This window comes from Populus nigra, chromosome 6, assembly GCF_951802175.1.
Source record: "Populus nigra chromosome 6, ddPopNigr1.1, whole genome shotgun sequence".
Classification (NCBI taxonomy): Eukaryota; Viridiplantae; Streptophyta; class Magnoliopsida; order Malpighiales; family Salicaceae; genus Populus; species Populus nigra.
The window spans coordinates 20,516,615-20,531,996 of NC_084857.1; the positions used below are offsets into that span (position 1 = coordinate 20,516,615).

The 15,382-nt window shown below is 34.4% G+C and overlaps 3 protein-coding genes across 3 annotated transcripts; 1 reads left to right on the top strand and 2 right to left on the bottom strand.

The window, feature by feature from the left end:
• Positions 1 to 5,285: 5,285 nt before the first annotated feature.
• On the bottom strand, positions 5,286 to 7,175 carry LOC133697329 (exopolygalacturonase-like). The gene is made up of 5 exons (XM_062119803.1): positions 6,981 to 7,175; positions 6,429 to 6,728; positions 6,017 to 6,306; positions 5,665 to 5,881; positions 5,286 to 5,513 (listed from the first exon to the last, which is right to left on the bottom strand). The coding sequence occupies exons 1-5, from the start codon at positions 7,173 to 7,175 to the stop codon at positions 5,286 to 5,288; spliced, it is 1,230 nt and encodes a 409-aa protein (XP_061975787.1).
• A 1,946-nt stretch (positions 7,176 to 9,121) lies between these two features.
• Positions 9,122 to 11,922, top strand: LOC133695923 (probable acylpyruvase FAHD1, mitochondrial). Its single transcript, XM_062117900.1, has 7 exons — positions 9,122 to 9,401; positions 9,498 to 9,663; positions 9,759 to 9,811; positions 10,201 to 10,263; positions 10,761 to 10,811; positions 10,911 to 11,028; positions 11,568 to 11,922. Exons 1-7 carry the CDS (start codon positions 9,141 to 9,143, stop codon positions 11,681 to 11,683), a joined length of 828 nt encoding a protein of 275 aa, XP_061973884.1. The 5' UTR covers positions 9,122 to 9,140; the 3' UTR covers positions 11,684 to 11,922.
• An 828-nt stretch (positions 11,923 to 12,750) lies between these two features.
• On the bottom strand, positions 12,751 to 15,146 carry LOC133697613 (uncharacterized). The gene is made up of 3 exons (XM_062120287.1): positions 14,540 to 15,146; positions 13,640 to 13,884; positions 12,751 to 13,265 (listed from the first exon to the last, which is right to left on the bottom strand). Exons 1-3 carry the CDS (start codon positions 15,017 to 15,019, stop codon positions 13,019 to 13,021), a joined length of 972 nt encoding a protein of 323 aa, XP_061976271.1. The 5' UTR covers positions 15,020 to 15,146; the 3' UTR covers positions 12,751 to 13,018.
• Positions 15,147 to 15,382: the final 236 nt, after the last annotated feature.

The window sequence follows — 15,382 nt, forward strand, 5'->3', positions numbered from 1 at the left end:
ATATACCTAAAGTAGAAATCTTACAATACCTAAGAACTATTATGTGAAGTAGAAAGATAGTTTTCAAACATAAATATACATAAAGTAGAAATCTTAATAAGTTTCTTTCTCTTCATGATTGCAAGTTATTCCTTGCAATTCCTCTTTTAATGGTCATCCTGGTCACAATAATGATGAGTACTCTTATTTTTATGGCCCCCGTAGGCTTCTTTGCTTTAGAGATATGACCTTTATTCTTTTTGCTCTTCTTCTTAGACATTTTAGAAGACTAAATTAGGAGATATGACATTTATCCTTGTCACAATCATCGTTTCTTAAGGGTCCCTTCAGTAGTTTTAAACATACTAAGCAATTCCAATAATGTACTATCTAATTTATTCATATGATAGTTCATAATGAATTGCAAAAAAATTTAGGGTAATGACTGCAAGACTAAGTCAACACTTAACTCATGGTTAATGACAAAACTCAATTGGCCTAATTTCTTAATACAGTCAATCATTTTCAAAACATGGCTATTCACTAAGGAATCATCTGTTATCTTGCAGCGGAACAATACCTTAGATGTCTCATAGTTGCCAGTTTTACTGGCTGTATCAAACAACTTTTTGAGATGCATAATCATAATCATGTATTAATTACATTCTAGTCCTTAATTTTAAAAATTTATTTACAATCAAGTCATATTTGATTAATCATCCCTTTTTAATTTTTGACCAATGGTTCATATATGGTGATCCATTAGGTTTCCTAATAAGTTGGTCCATTTTCAAAGAGTGACATGGATGACAATGTATAAACATACATAGTTAGACTAGTTGTTAAATGTTACAGACAAAGATAAAAGGTTAACTTTAATGAAACCTTATCACCGGTAACTATGTTAAAGTCCATAAGAATTTTTTTTGTTATAATTGCATGCTATGGTTATGAGATTTGACAAATGGACGTCAAAACCATTTATTTACAGTTCCAATCTTCAGCTGAAAATAGGCTAAAATTAAGTCATAGGCCAAGCTGATATTCAAGTGCTAATATAAAAAAAGGGGTTTATTTGCATGTCCTCAGAAAATTAATTTAATCGAAGACATTATAGGCAATCAACTCAATGGTTGCACTAGATATAATTTTTCTCTTTTCACTAAGTTACGTGCTGGTTAATTTTTATCATCTAGAGTTTTAAATTCATGGGCGTAGAGAAGCATGCATTTTTTTTACTTTCCTTATGAATCTATTCAAATCTTTCTAAAACATAAAGTATGCATGGATGGATTTTTTGTATTTCAATACAAAAAACATCGTGGTCTAGCTAGAGGAGTATGGAAGGCTAATGGCGGGCCTTTAAAGTAAATTAAACCCCCCCTAATCCTAATCCTAAAATTGCTTTTAGGTGCAACTCTTAACCGGTCTTGAGCTATACAAAGTAATGTTCATAATACATTATTTTTAAAGAGAAAAAATGATAAATTGATGACACTCATTATTTTGTGTAGATAATATGATTATTACTGGAAATGATGTAGATGAGATTGAATTTTTTTTATAAAAAAATTGGCTTCTAAATTTGATATGAAAGTGTTTTTTTTAGGGTGTATGAATTGAAGCATTTTTTAGGAATTGAAGTTGTCCACTTTAAGTAAGTTATTTTTCTACCATAGAGAAAGTTTATCCTAAACTTATTAAAAGAAATTTTCATGCTCGAGTATTAACCTTTAAGTACGATTATTGAATAAAATGATGGCTTTAAGAAATTGAAGATCAAGTACCTAATAATAAAGAAATGTATCAATGATTAGTTGATCATTTAATCTATTTGTCATATACAAAACTTGATATTACATATTGTTGAATTGTTGCCTTTCATAGGCAATGGCAACTCTTTTAGTCTAAGAAGAAGGTTAAGGAGAGTAAATAAAAGTTGCACTGAAAGTGAGCTAGAAGAAGCTTAAAAGCTTCAATTTCTTTAGACATAAAAATAAGTGATATCTAAGCACGGTTGATGAGAACAATAGGTGTTTTGATTTTTTTTCCTAAAATAAAAATCAACAAAAATGTGTTTTGAGTATAACAATTTAAAAATGAGGCCAAAAGAAATATAGTTGAGAAAACATCATGAAAAACTAACATCTTGTTGGCTCCACACTGCTCCAATTATATTGTCTATGTGCCTAGATGCATGTCAAGTTATTTCAAACTCAATCTTCACCTACAAGAACTGGCTTGACTCGTATGTTAACCCAAATCTAGAAGAATGACATCATCATGATGCAAATGTTCCACGTCATTAGTCAAGTTAATAACAATCAATATTAGCATACCGGTCCCACAAGCTATATAAAGCAAGCATGAGTCAAAGGTAGTGATCTAGTGTAATTGATCCCATATAGAACCAGATTTGTTTTTAAACTTGGTTCACTCATGAGCCTAAGATTTTTTTGATCAAATTGCAGTTGTCTAATGATCAAGGTAAATTTGGATACAATAGTGTGCTTTGATTATCATGATTCAGATGAAGAGTATTATTGGTGATATAAGAAGATAAATTGCCCAAAAAGAGGCATGCCAAGGTCATTGTGGTGGTCGGTGGTAATGAAAAAGAAGAAGTCTCACACATTAGCCCAATATATATGTTAGATTATTATGGTGGTTTTAGTAGTCTTGAGGGATGGAAGAATTGGGTGCTCTGAACACCTAGCTAGTCAAGTGTACTACAAAATATCAAGGTGTAGAGTGAAAAGAATGAAAGACTAATCTTAACAAATTTATAGCACTGGAAGTCTCATCTGATGTTGAGAAATTAGATAGATAGATAACCTAAGACATTCATATCACTTGTAAAAGATGATAGCAACATAGTTAATAAGTTGAAATATATGGAAAGTTAGTATGATGGATAGATACAATATAAAAAGTTTTCTCTAAAGATATTAATTTTTAAACGGGACAATAGGTGAACCCTTCAATCTCTTGAAAGAGTGGTGAGCTTATAACTGCGTTGTGATACTTAGTGATTGTCACACTCAAAAATAGATATTTTTGTTTGAGGGGGTGCTATAAGATGAAAGGCTTATTTAATCATTCCAGACAGAGCACGGTTACAAATCTCGATGAGAGAATGTAGTATGTTCTAGAAACAAATATGAACACTCTTTAGATATGGCGTAGTAGGCCATCATGTTATAATGATCTTTTGGTTTGGTGATTTTAGTGATGGAATCATTTTGCAAGTACTTGTAAATTTGGAAAAGACATTTTTATAATGGTAAGTTTAGAAGAGCTACAAGATATAAACATGTGTTAAAGCAGTAAAAGGGATGATTACCTATATGAAAAACAAAAGGGGTGATTGATGGGTTATTGCCATTAATATGCAATGGAACCTCTTTTAGTCTAAAAAAAAAAGCTGGGGAGAGTTAATGAAAGCTGCACCAAAAGTGAGTTGGAAGAAGTTTGAAACAACACCATCTATGGTAAGCAAGTTTGGCAACCACTAATGTTGAAGTTCAAGTTTGTTGCTGCTGAAGTTGCTATAATAAGTTAGAACGATGATCATTTTAGCCTATAAATAAACTCAAGTGAAGAGAGCAAAAGAGAGCCAAAGAACTATATTAAGAGAAAGTAGAGGTAAAGAGATTTGCTAGAAGGCAACAGTAGTGGCTGCAACTACAACACTACATAGAGAGAAAATGTGTAAGATTGAGAGTTAAGTAGAGTTGATGTTCCTCCTTCTCCATTAATTGCAAGATGTTGTTCTCTCCGTATATAATAACATTGGTTGTTTCATGGATGTAGACAAGTTTTCGAATCACATTAAATTATTATGTTCTATCTTCAAACAATTAAGAGATCAACAGTCCTAACACATATGATATAAGTGTGATGAGAGTAATTTATTCAAAATCCTAGATAAATTCATATGAATGCTGTAATGAGAATTCTATGGTACTTGAAGTTTGCACTAGAAAAAATGGTTGATGTTCTCGTTGCATCGACATACTAGAATTTCTAGGTATACTGACTTGGATTGGGGTGCTGAAGGGGAAAGACAACAAACTATGTTATGATATCTTACTTTTATTAGATGAAATTGGGTTACTTAAAAAAGTACAAAACAAAAGGTGATGACTTTATCTAATGTGGAGCCTGAATATAAGACAATGGTTAAGGGTGTTTGTTATCTATAAAGTTATATTACGAGAACCAATCAATGATTAAGATTGTTAAAAATCCAGTTCAACATGATCGAATTAAACACATGAAAATTAATCATAATTGTATTTACAAGAAGTTGGAAAATAAAAATTATTAACATTTAGCATATAAAAACTACAAACCAACTTGCAGGTATCATAGCAAAAGCAGTCTCAAGTCAAGTTTTCAATGACTCACTTATCAGGTGAGCATTAAGGATACAAAGAGATCAATTTGAGAGAGTGTTAGCATGAGTCAGGGTCTTGATTTAGTTTCATGTTATATACAGGATTTAAAGTCTTTCCTTTATTATAATTTCCTTTGTTGTTAGCCAACTCTTTAAGTTTTCACCCTAATTCTTCCACTTGAGCTAGTCTATTCTAATTTCTGTTTTCTTTTCTTTTTCCTTTTTCTTTTTTTATGGATATATTCAATTTTTTTATGGATTTTCTGCATTTCAATATAGGAAACATGGAGGCCTAGCTAGAAGAGCATGAGCCAGAGAGGTAATTACAAAAGTTCTCATCCGAATCCTAATCATGATATTAAAGAAAACTCGATGAATGCTTGAGCTCTAAATTGCAAATGGACGAAACTGAATGAGTTTTGTGGAATGCTCATAGATCATAAACTTAAAGAGAGATTAGTTAATGGATGGCATGACAAGTTTGCAACGCTTGTATTTAAGATTGGCCGCTTTGGACCTTTTCCATGATCTGGTCTTTTAGCAAGTCTTATCAGTCGTTCTTAAATTCTCAAAGAAAAAAAAAACATGCTAGCTAGCAAAAACACGATAAACTGACGAATTGATCGCTGTCAGATCTGGTAAAGATTATATTGCAGTATTATCAGTAGACCCTGCAAGAATCCCATCATGCCTGTGGTTTTTTCCTTGAGATGTTTACAGTTGACACAGGATCTCAAAATGTTTACAGCTGATTTGCAGCGTGCGTGTGCAATCAATCAACGACAAGCAAATTAAAGGAGCATGATTTGTGAAAGATGATAATATTAATTTCTGTAAATCCAAAAAGGGACCATCTCCTTATATAAGAGAAATTAAGAATGAAGTTTTTTCAACTACAATTAAGCACCTATCGACAAGGTGGTGGGAATTGGTAGCCAGCGTAGTTGACCTTTGCATTCGTACACGTAGAAGTGAAAGGCAGCTTTTTTTGCCCATAGTACTTCAAATTGATGTTTGAAAAGTAGAGTTTTTCACAAGGAACAGTCTTGCTGCACATGAGATCGACTGCAACTGCTGACGCGGAGGTTCCTCTGATATTTATATATCGAACATCGCTTATCTTTACCCTTGATGGCTGCAAAAAGAAAATACAAAGATGAAACTATTCATTGATCTCCAGGTTGTGGAGGATAAAAGCAGCCTTGTCAAAATAATTAAGACATGGTAATACTTTAAAAAACAATCGCTAGTGTAATCAAACACTATCTAAGTCGAAGGAAGCTAACCGAGTTGCTTTTGGATCCATAGGTTTGATCGATAATAATGGGGCGTTTAACGTTGTCCATGATAATATCCTGGAAAAGAATGTTTGAAGCCTGGCTTGGTGGTGATCCTCCCCATGTTTTGATTCTAACTCCATTGTCAGCGTTCCTTAGTGTGCAGTTTGTCACGACGACTCCTCTCACGTCCTTTTCATCCGGGTACTTGCCAAGGCTACCAACACTGTTATATATAAATGTAAGTTATAAACAAGGAAAGGTTCTTAGGAACACATGTAGCAAAATTGCTTCCTCCAAGTATATTCATAAAATAAATAAAGAGCGTACGTGTTTCCTGAAACTTTCAACAGAGACTTACCTGAAGCCATGTCCAGGCCCACAAGTAACCTTTTTAATGCTGACATCGGTGCTTCCTTGAATTATAGCAACGCAATCATCACCGGTGCTGATAACACTTCTGGATACTTTCACCACACTGGATTGGCTTATGTGGATTCCATCGGTATTCGGGCTAGTCGCAGGAGCAGTTATATGAAGATTTTTTGCCCTGATGTTCTGGGACAGAACGATGGATATGTGGAAACCCATGGGATTAACAGAGGTGATCTGTCTTATAATCCCATTGACTACATGATTGAATTTTATAGACTGCGGCACAAATAATTAAAAAAAAAAAGGAAAAAAGAATCATTATGAAATTGAAAGTAATCCCATATTCTCTAATTACTAATTAGCAAGTGCATGCATGTCAAGATAATTTTGTTCCCTACACTTGGGAACCTGGAACCACCGTCGTTGTATTTCCAGACAGCATTGCCTTGGCCATCAACAGTGCCTGTACCAGTAACCAGCAAGCCGTTGATCTTTTCAAACAAGATCCAGAAATCTTCTTCGTACATGCTAGGGTCTGGTACAGCTTTCAGTGTTCCTGCAATTTGAACCTTAATGGGTACTGGACCTAGGCATGGCCCCTGGAAGATAGTTGCCCCTATCAAGAAGGTTCCCATGGGGATAAGTAGCCTTGCCGTTCCCCTATAATTGCACGCAGCCCTCCATGCTCGGATGAAAGACTGCGAAGGTCAAACCCACAATCTAATCAATTTCATCAAAATTTCTTGGTGAGAAAAATCAAGGGAAAGTTCAGATATACACGCCACAAATTATAAGAGATTAAAACCCCTTATCAAATGTGGATTTGTTTTAACAGATGATTACAGCCATTGCCATGCTTCAATTTCATTGTTCCGTGTTCATCTTGAAAAGCTTCGAACTTGTTTATTATGAACATGCATACATAGTATCCAAAATATCAAAGTCCTTACTAATGCACTGTCCTGTTTTCCTCCAGGTTTTGCTCCATACTGTAACACGTTGAAGACCTTTTCATTCGGGTCTCTTCTAGGAGCGTTCCGGCGAGGTGCTCTTACGGCGGCACGAACACGGCGTCCCAGACCCTTCGCCTCACAAGAGGCTGCTAATAAGCACAAGATAAGGAGGGCATTTGCCAAATATTTCATTGTGATAGCCGCCCTTGTATGTTTCTCCTTCTCCACCACAAACTAACTAAAAAGCCTCGTTAGGAGGCTTCTCCGATGTAACTGCGGCATGCTCTCTTTCCATTCCTCCTTCTTTATACCATGTTTTTAGTAAATCAGACAGGTAGAGGCACAAGCTTTCTATAGGCTGTCCAACTCACATTGATAAATTTTGGCTAGCGTTGAGGTAGGCATTCATTTTTAGAGCTTATTTTCCTTGGATTTAGGAGCAATGATCTGCCCCTCGAAAGGTGGCTCCTCCTTCTCTTCAATAGTCCAGCCAAATTCACCACCAGTATCGCACCAAGCAATTACAGGACATTAATTATTTCTGGATATTCTGACTAAATCCCGGAAGCAATGGCAAAATATATATCAAGAGCATGATGGTATAATCTTTTCTATTTCTGATTACCTGAAGCTAACCAACCACCGTTTACTATAAACGTCAAATTGCTGGAATCGTTGCCGCCAGTAAAATTTATAATTGCGCAAACTCTTTTTTCCCTTCCCTATGATGAGTTATTAATTTACCTGACGCAATTATCTTGTCATTTTTACAAGTTGAATTCAAAATGTACATCTAACAGAGATTGTTAAGAATAATTAATGTCTGCACATCACAAACATGTAAGAAACTACGTAGTTGAAGAACACAAAACAAGAGTCCTTGATGGGTAAATTTTATCAGTGGTATAGCTTAGGTAGAACTCATATTATTATCAAGAAATTATGAATTTAGTTTGTATTATAATTCCATATATTTTCCTTTCTAATATAGGTTACCCATATAGGATTATAATTCGAAATATTTCAATCTTTTTCAAACAATAAAATCGTATTTGTTTTTGTGAAATCAAGAACCAACACAATGTTGAGATTTTTGTTTTAGAAAAGTTTATCAAAATAAATTATTAACCTTAAATCCCAATTAACGCAAAATTTAAGAATAAAATTAAAAAAAAATAATTAAAGGTAAAAATAAAAATAAGAAGAAGAAGAAAGAGGATTGGAGTTGAAATCACATTTTTCAAAAAAATAAAATGGTTGCTATTTTTTTTTTCAATTTTAGTCCTTTCATTTTTAATTTCTTGCAAACACCAAAATTAAATTCGTTTTTTAATTATAAAATCGAACACTAACTCAATGTTAAAATATTTTTCTGAGACCGTGTAATCATATATAATAAGCAAATTGAACAAATTATCAACCTCAATTTCTAATCAACACAACATTAAAAATAAAATTGAAAAAATTTGTCATTTTTTTTAATATTAATCTCCTCATTTTCAATTTCTTTTAAAGAATAAAATCAATTTTTCTTTTTACAAAATCAAACACCAAATCCAATCTAGAATATTTTTATGAGACTATGTAATCGAATAAAAAAATCAAATAAATTATCAATTTAAAATCCCTATCAACAAAGCATAAAAAAAAATTGAAAAAATAAATAAATGATCAATATATATATATATATATATAAAACCACTACACAATCCAATTTGAGCTTCTCATAATGTTTCTAAGAAAGCTGATTTCTTTTAATATAAGAGGATTGGAATTTCACTACTCGATGAGCGTGTTTGGAAGTATGGTAATGGTTACTTTTCAAATAATTTTTCGTGTCAAAATACATGTCAATGATATTTTTTTCATTTTTTAAAAATCATTTTTGACATCAGCACATCAAAACGATCCAAAAAATATAAACCGAACTCAATTTTAGCAAAAACAAAATTTAAAATTTAATCAAACACAGATTTAACCGCAGAACCAAACAAGCTCGATATGATCTAATTTGATTCGGTTTTTACCCAATTTAATTGGATGCAAATAACGGGCACGAGGGTGCCGGGTCGGATATGAATCTATTAAATAAAAACCCGTCCCTCCAGTCCCTATATATATATATATATATCATTTTTTTAATTGGGTGTTAACGACATGTCGGGTCTAGAGAGTTACTTTTTGACTTCTTCTTCCCTTTCATTTCCTTTCTCCAACAATAAAAGGTCGCAAGTCCAGTGTACTCCTCCAAGACGATCGCCGTTTGACATTGCTCCGATAAAGAGAAGACCGATCTTGATCGTAATGGCATCACCATCAGCAGGCATACAAAAGCTACTTCATGTAGGAACCAAGATCGTTGCCGTTGGCCGTAACTACGCTGCTCACGCGAAAGAACTAGGCAACGCCGTCCCCAAGGTTTTTCTCTAATCATCAAAATAACCACTCGATAATCAATAATTTATATATATATATATATATATATATGTAATTTGAAATATCTGCGATGGATAGGAACCGGTGTTGTTTATGAAACCGACGTCATCTTATTTGGAAAACGGAGGTACGATCGAGATTCCACAACCGTTGGAGTCGTTGCATCATGAAGTCGAGCTTGCTGTTGTTATTGGCCAGAAAGCTCGTGATGTGCCTGAATCAACTGCCATGAATTATGTTGGAGGTTGATGTTTTTCTTGTAAATATTATTTTTTTTAAGTTGGATTTTTATTGTCTGAAAATTTAAAATAGAAGAAGTAATTTTTATTTTTATTTAAGGGTATGCGCTTGCATTGGATATGACTGCTAGGGAAATACAAGCTACAGCTAAGGTAAAAATAAGTAAATAAAAAGATTGTGTTTTAATCTGTAGTGATTGTAACAAGAAAATGCTATTACGTACTCTTTTTTTACTATTTTTTTCTTGCGTCGTATAATTGTATGGAGAAATGAGGAGAGCACAATTGTGTTTTGCGGGAGGAAGTTGTTGATTGTAGCGAAAGTGAATGTGAATGTGAATGTGAAGGTGAAGCAAGGATGCTTGCGTTGGACTATGTGTGTAATGCTGGAAAATATATGAATGTGAGATTGTTGTTTAAGAAGTGTATGTTTCCAGGTGTTGATTGTGTTGCTGTGCACCCTCGATCGTTTAATGTTGAGTGTAGTAATGGGCATTTTAAATTGACTTCATTAATGGCTTTTTCTTTGTATTGTTTGTCAGTCTGCAGGGCTCCCGTGGACTGTGGCTAAAGGGCAGGACACATTCACACCTATCAGTTCTGTTGTAAGAAATGAATTGGACTTCGTTCTCTTTTATTGCTTCCCTGTCTGATTATAACCATGTTGATGATTATTTGTTTTTCAAATACTGAGGTTTGATCCTTACACCCACTCGATAATTGTGAGTTATTAACAACTAACTTGAGAAAGATGGGGCGACGAGGAAGTTATGCAAGTTACCTTTAAATCACTGTTGCTGTCCCATTTGTAGTAGTTGTGAATGCTGCACTCATTGAAGCTTAGATATTCATAATCATCAAACTTGTCCATGTAGTCATATATGTTTTTACCAGCAGCCATTTTCTTTTTTGCTAAAAGGAGGAATGCTGAGTTTTTCCATGTAGTCATATATGTTTTTACCAGCAGCCATTTTCTTTTTTGCTAAAAGGAGGAATGCTGAGTTTTTCCATCTATCTAGGGTTTTCTCCCCTTACTATGAATATGTTAATCAGTGTGTCATTGATCTTGATCACATGCTCAACTTTCACAAACTTTGTGCAGCTTTCCAAGTCAAATGTGCCTGACCCTGACAACTTGGAACTATGGTTAAAGGTATCAAAATCATCGTTTTGCATGCTCCATTTTGAAGGTTCCTTCTCAAATGTTGTTATTTGGATTCATCAGAGGTCAAATGGATCTGTTTCACTGTAGGTAGATGGAGAAATACGCCAGAAAGGTTCCACCAAAGATATGATCTTTAAAATCCCATTTCTCATTAGCCACATCAGTTCTATCATGACACTCTTTGAAGGAGATGTTATATTAACAGGTATCATGGGATACTTTTTTCTGTTTCGGTGGATTTTTATCTTTTTTGTAAGAGGATTCCTTTGCTGTTAGTCAAATGCTAATCAAAGATGCTTGAGATGTGTTAATCATCACCCCCCCCCCCCTCCTCTCAGTACTTGAGAGGTTTTACTTTTATGCATCTTTCTGATAATTTCTGGGAAAAGTGGTGCTTAGCCTTATTTGTAGTGTCCATATCTTAAGATTCATTCTTCTAAGCTTGCAGAATCCATGTGAGAAGGAGTCGTTTCATTTTACAATGAGTTTTCGTTGGACTATATGAACACTGCTAGCAGCCTTCTGGCTCGATGTTTGTCTTCTGACCTTTATATGAGAATATGAGATCTAGTCTGCATATGCAAGTGTGAGAGGAGAGATTTTTGGTACATACAACTGAGTATTGGATAATTTCTCATGGTCATCCCTTGAGGGAATTTTGAGATGTCTTCCTAGTGGGATCAAATATAGGATCTTGTCATTTGAAGACTTGAATAATTTGCCTTTGTATCTTTTTTTGTGCAGGCACCCCACAAGGTGTTGGCCCTGTAAAAATAGGTCAAAAAATAACAGCTGGGATAACAGATCTTATCGATGTGCACTTCAATGTTGAGAAACGCAAAAGGCCTGGAAGTTGCTGAGCATCCTCACATCCCATCTAGCGGCACGAAACATCAGTAAGGGGGCGTTTGATGCTAAGATATTTAAGATTAGACGGAGAAAGTGATTCGAGAGGTCAAGTGTTTCTATGTTTGGTTGAATTCTTGGGAATCTCAAATGCCCTAGGACGCTGGAAATGTGATTCTCTTCTAAAATAAGCAGAGTTTGAGATGTCAGCTTTCAACTTTTTGACTTGAATGCATCCAAACTTTATGTTAAATTGCCTAGCATATTTTATTTTTTTCTACTCCAATAATAACCCAGTTTAGGTAACTAGTTTGTATTAATTTTCTATGAAATCATAATATATAAAATTAAACTTTATGTTAAATTGCCTGGCATATAAAATTAAATTAACTATTGAATTTATTATAATGTTTTAGTTTTAGACATGAGTAACGTGTTAAGCATTAAGAAAGACAATTAAATATCTTATGATTAAATTATATAGTTTATTTTTCAAAGATAAAATGATAGATTTACTCATATTCTCCACATTGTTTTCTATTTAACTGAACACAATAAAGATATATTGATTAAAATTTTTATTTTCAACTAAATAGAAATATCACATTCTCAACAATCACATCTTACAAAAACATTTAATAGTAAAAGCTTTTTAAATATCTTTTTTATAAACACAGTTGATTTAAAAGAATTTTTTTTAAAAAAAAAATGTCAAATAGAACATCACTCATATTTTGACTAGATAAATTAATAAATTAGATCGGAAGTCAACTCGTCAAGTCCAATCGACTTGATCAAGCCAACTCTCAACCTAGTTAGACATCAAACCCGACCAGAAGCTAGGTCCTATGTTTAGGAATCACTGGTTTAACTCATTTTTCCGGGTTTTATAACAATATTCCTTCCAATTACTTGAAGGCACTCTAGTTACTGTGCCTTTATTTTGGGCACCTACAAAGCTAAGAAGCGTGGCTCCTCCAGCAAGTGCATAGAGTTTCATGTGTGCAGTGTTCCACGAACACTTGAGCCTGAGTGAGGCAATACTGAATATATAAATGATGCAGAAAATGAAATGGCCCTGTGAAGAAATATGTCACGTCGCAGCATGCTTGTGCTTTGAGCAATCAATTCACCAGTCAAATGTTGGGCACGAAACAAGCACACACATGGTTTATTTTGAGCGCATATGGAAATTACAGCAACCATTTCAGTAGTAACTCACCACAAGAGCATCCCATTCAAATAATCAAAACCCCACAGGAGCATGCAAGCCTTGAACATACGAATGCACACACTTGCATTCTTGATCTCTTCAGCAAAGACAACAGAAGGGAAATCAAGCAAGCGGACTAGAACTTTTGAAAGAAGTCGTAAATGTGCTTACTGATCTCTTCAGGTTTCTCTTCATTGATAAAATGACCCACACCTTCCATTACAACTAGGTCCTGTAGAAATGGAACGTCTCTTTTGAACCCGCCCTTGGCTATATGATCCTTGGCACCGAGAGAATTATAGGTGAGGTCCTGATCACCCACGATAAACTTGACTGGAACTTTTATTTGAGCTCCAGTCCATGGTGCGGTAAGTTCCCAGTTCCTGCACCATGGAAGGTAAGAGGAATTAGGAAAAAAAATGAAGCAGGAATGATGATGGGGAAAAAAGGAAATAAAACTTGTACACCGATCAGGAAAGCAACAAAAGCAAAGGTCTTCATTTGAAGAGCTATATAGCATGCTGAAACACTTGGAAATATTAAGACTCCTGGGTATGGATATCAATTCAATCTCTTAATGAAAGATAATAAAGTCCCTCTGTCCTGATCAATACGCAACAGCAACAGCGTAAAAGTAAAGTAACGAAAACCCCAAAATACAACAGAGGTTGGAGACACATCCCAGGCCACAGGAGATTTTTAATCTGCATTACCAGGAAAGACCAACAAACTGAACAAACATGGAAGGAAGACATACCGGTCAAGATTTCGGTAATAGTTCAATCCTCCAGTAAAGCCTTTCTGCTCATACTTGCTGGTGTAGTAGTTGACATCTTCTTCAGACAACCAAGAGGGTAAGATAACTGGAGTGTCCAGAGGCTTTCCATTAAACCCTTGGCCTTTAGGTAGAAAGAGAGGAGCTGGAGTGCGGTAGGTTAAGAATTCCTTGAGAACTTTCTCTGTACCTATCTCTGCAAACTCAGCTTCAATCTCTCCAGGCTCCTACAAAAACAATCGAGCAGTTCCTCAATTAAAATGGGTTTTGTACATCATTATAAGAAGCCAATTATGATAAACTATACAAGGCCAAAATTAAAAACTTTCTCAAGTGTGCCCAAGAACAGTTAGATAATAAAGTTGCCTGATGCCATGAATGATTATTTAAGCTTCAGCTAAAATTATACTGTTAAATAATCATTTCAGCTAGAACAGCTGGTCAAATTCGTAGCTACTAGCTAATTACTACCAAAAAGCCCAATCTAATCCATCCCAATCAAATAATCACTGCAAATAGTAAACAAAATATAAAATAGATGATAATCCAATTCCTATACTACATAAAGGGTCGAAGATTTATTAGCATAACAATCAAAAGTCTAAAACTTGATGATTAAACACTTTATATAACAAAAGAAAAGATAGGTCAATTCAAATAAACAACTGCAAATGCCTGATCTTTTCATACCTGTCAAATGATCCCTTCAAATAGTAAACATGCCTACAAAATCTACTAACATAATCCATGTAATCCAGAAAAGGCGAAAGATTTGCTAGAACAAGTTTACAATTTGACATCACAAAACACAGTATGCAGTCAAGAAAGTAACTTCGATTCTGAAAATCAAGAACCCATCATTAAAATAACAATAAAACAAACCTGGAATCTGATAATATAATAATCGTCACCATAAACAGCCTTCAAAGTTGAAATAACTTTCCTACTGGGATTCCTTGGATTAAACAAAACACTCAAGTTAACCAAAGCTTTAACTCTGTCTGGTCTAAACAAAGACAAATGCCAAGCTATCAAAGCACCCCAATCATGTCCCACAACAAAAACACTCTCTTGATTCGGAGCTACAACATCAAGCAACCCAATCAAATCACCAACCACATGGAGAACGGTGTAACTTGTAACCTCATCTGGCGCATCTGTGTCGCCATACCCTCTCAAATCCGGTGCCACAGCTCTGTAGCCAAGTGAGGATAGAGCCTCAATCTGGTGTCTCCAGGAATACCATAGTTGAGGGAATCCATGGATGAAGAGAATAACTGGGGCATTCTCTGGACCTTTGATTGCTACATGAATATTAATGCCATTGACATTAATGCTTCTGTGTTCTATGGAGGAGGTCATGGTTTCTGTGCTCGTGTTCAGAGTTGTGGGTTGGGGTTTTTTAGGCTTTGCAAGATGACAGTTTAAACTTCAACTAGTTTCGTGAGACGATGCGTAGGAAACATTAAATAAAAAATAAAAAACAAATACTAGAAATGATGTTAGCAATGTTATTAGTATATGAAGTCAATTTACCGTATTATGCTCTGTTTGTTCTCTTGGTTTTGAGAAAATTATTTTTTAAAATTTTTTATGTTTATTTGTTATTAAAAAAATTTATTAATAAAAAATATTTTTCGAACAACGAAAAATATTTTCCAATCAAAGAAAAAATTGGTTTGGTTTATAGGAAAGTATTTTCCTTTTATTTTAAATGAAAAACAC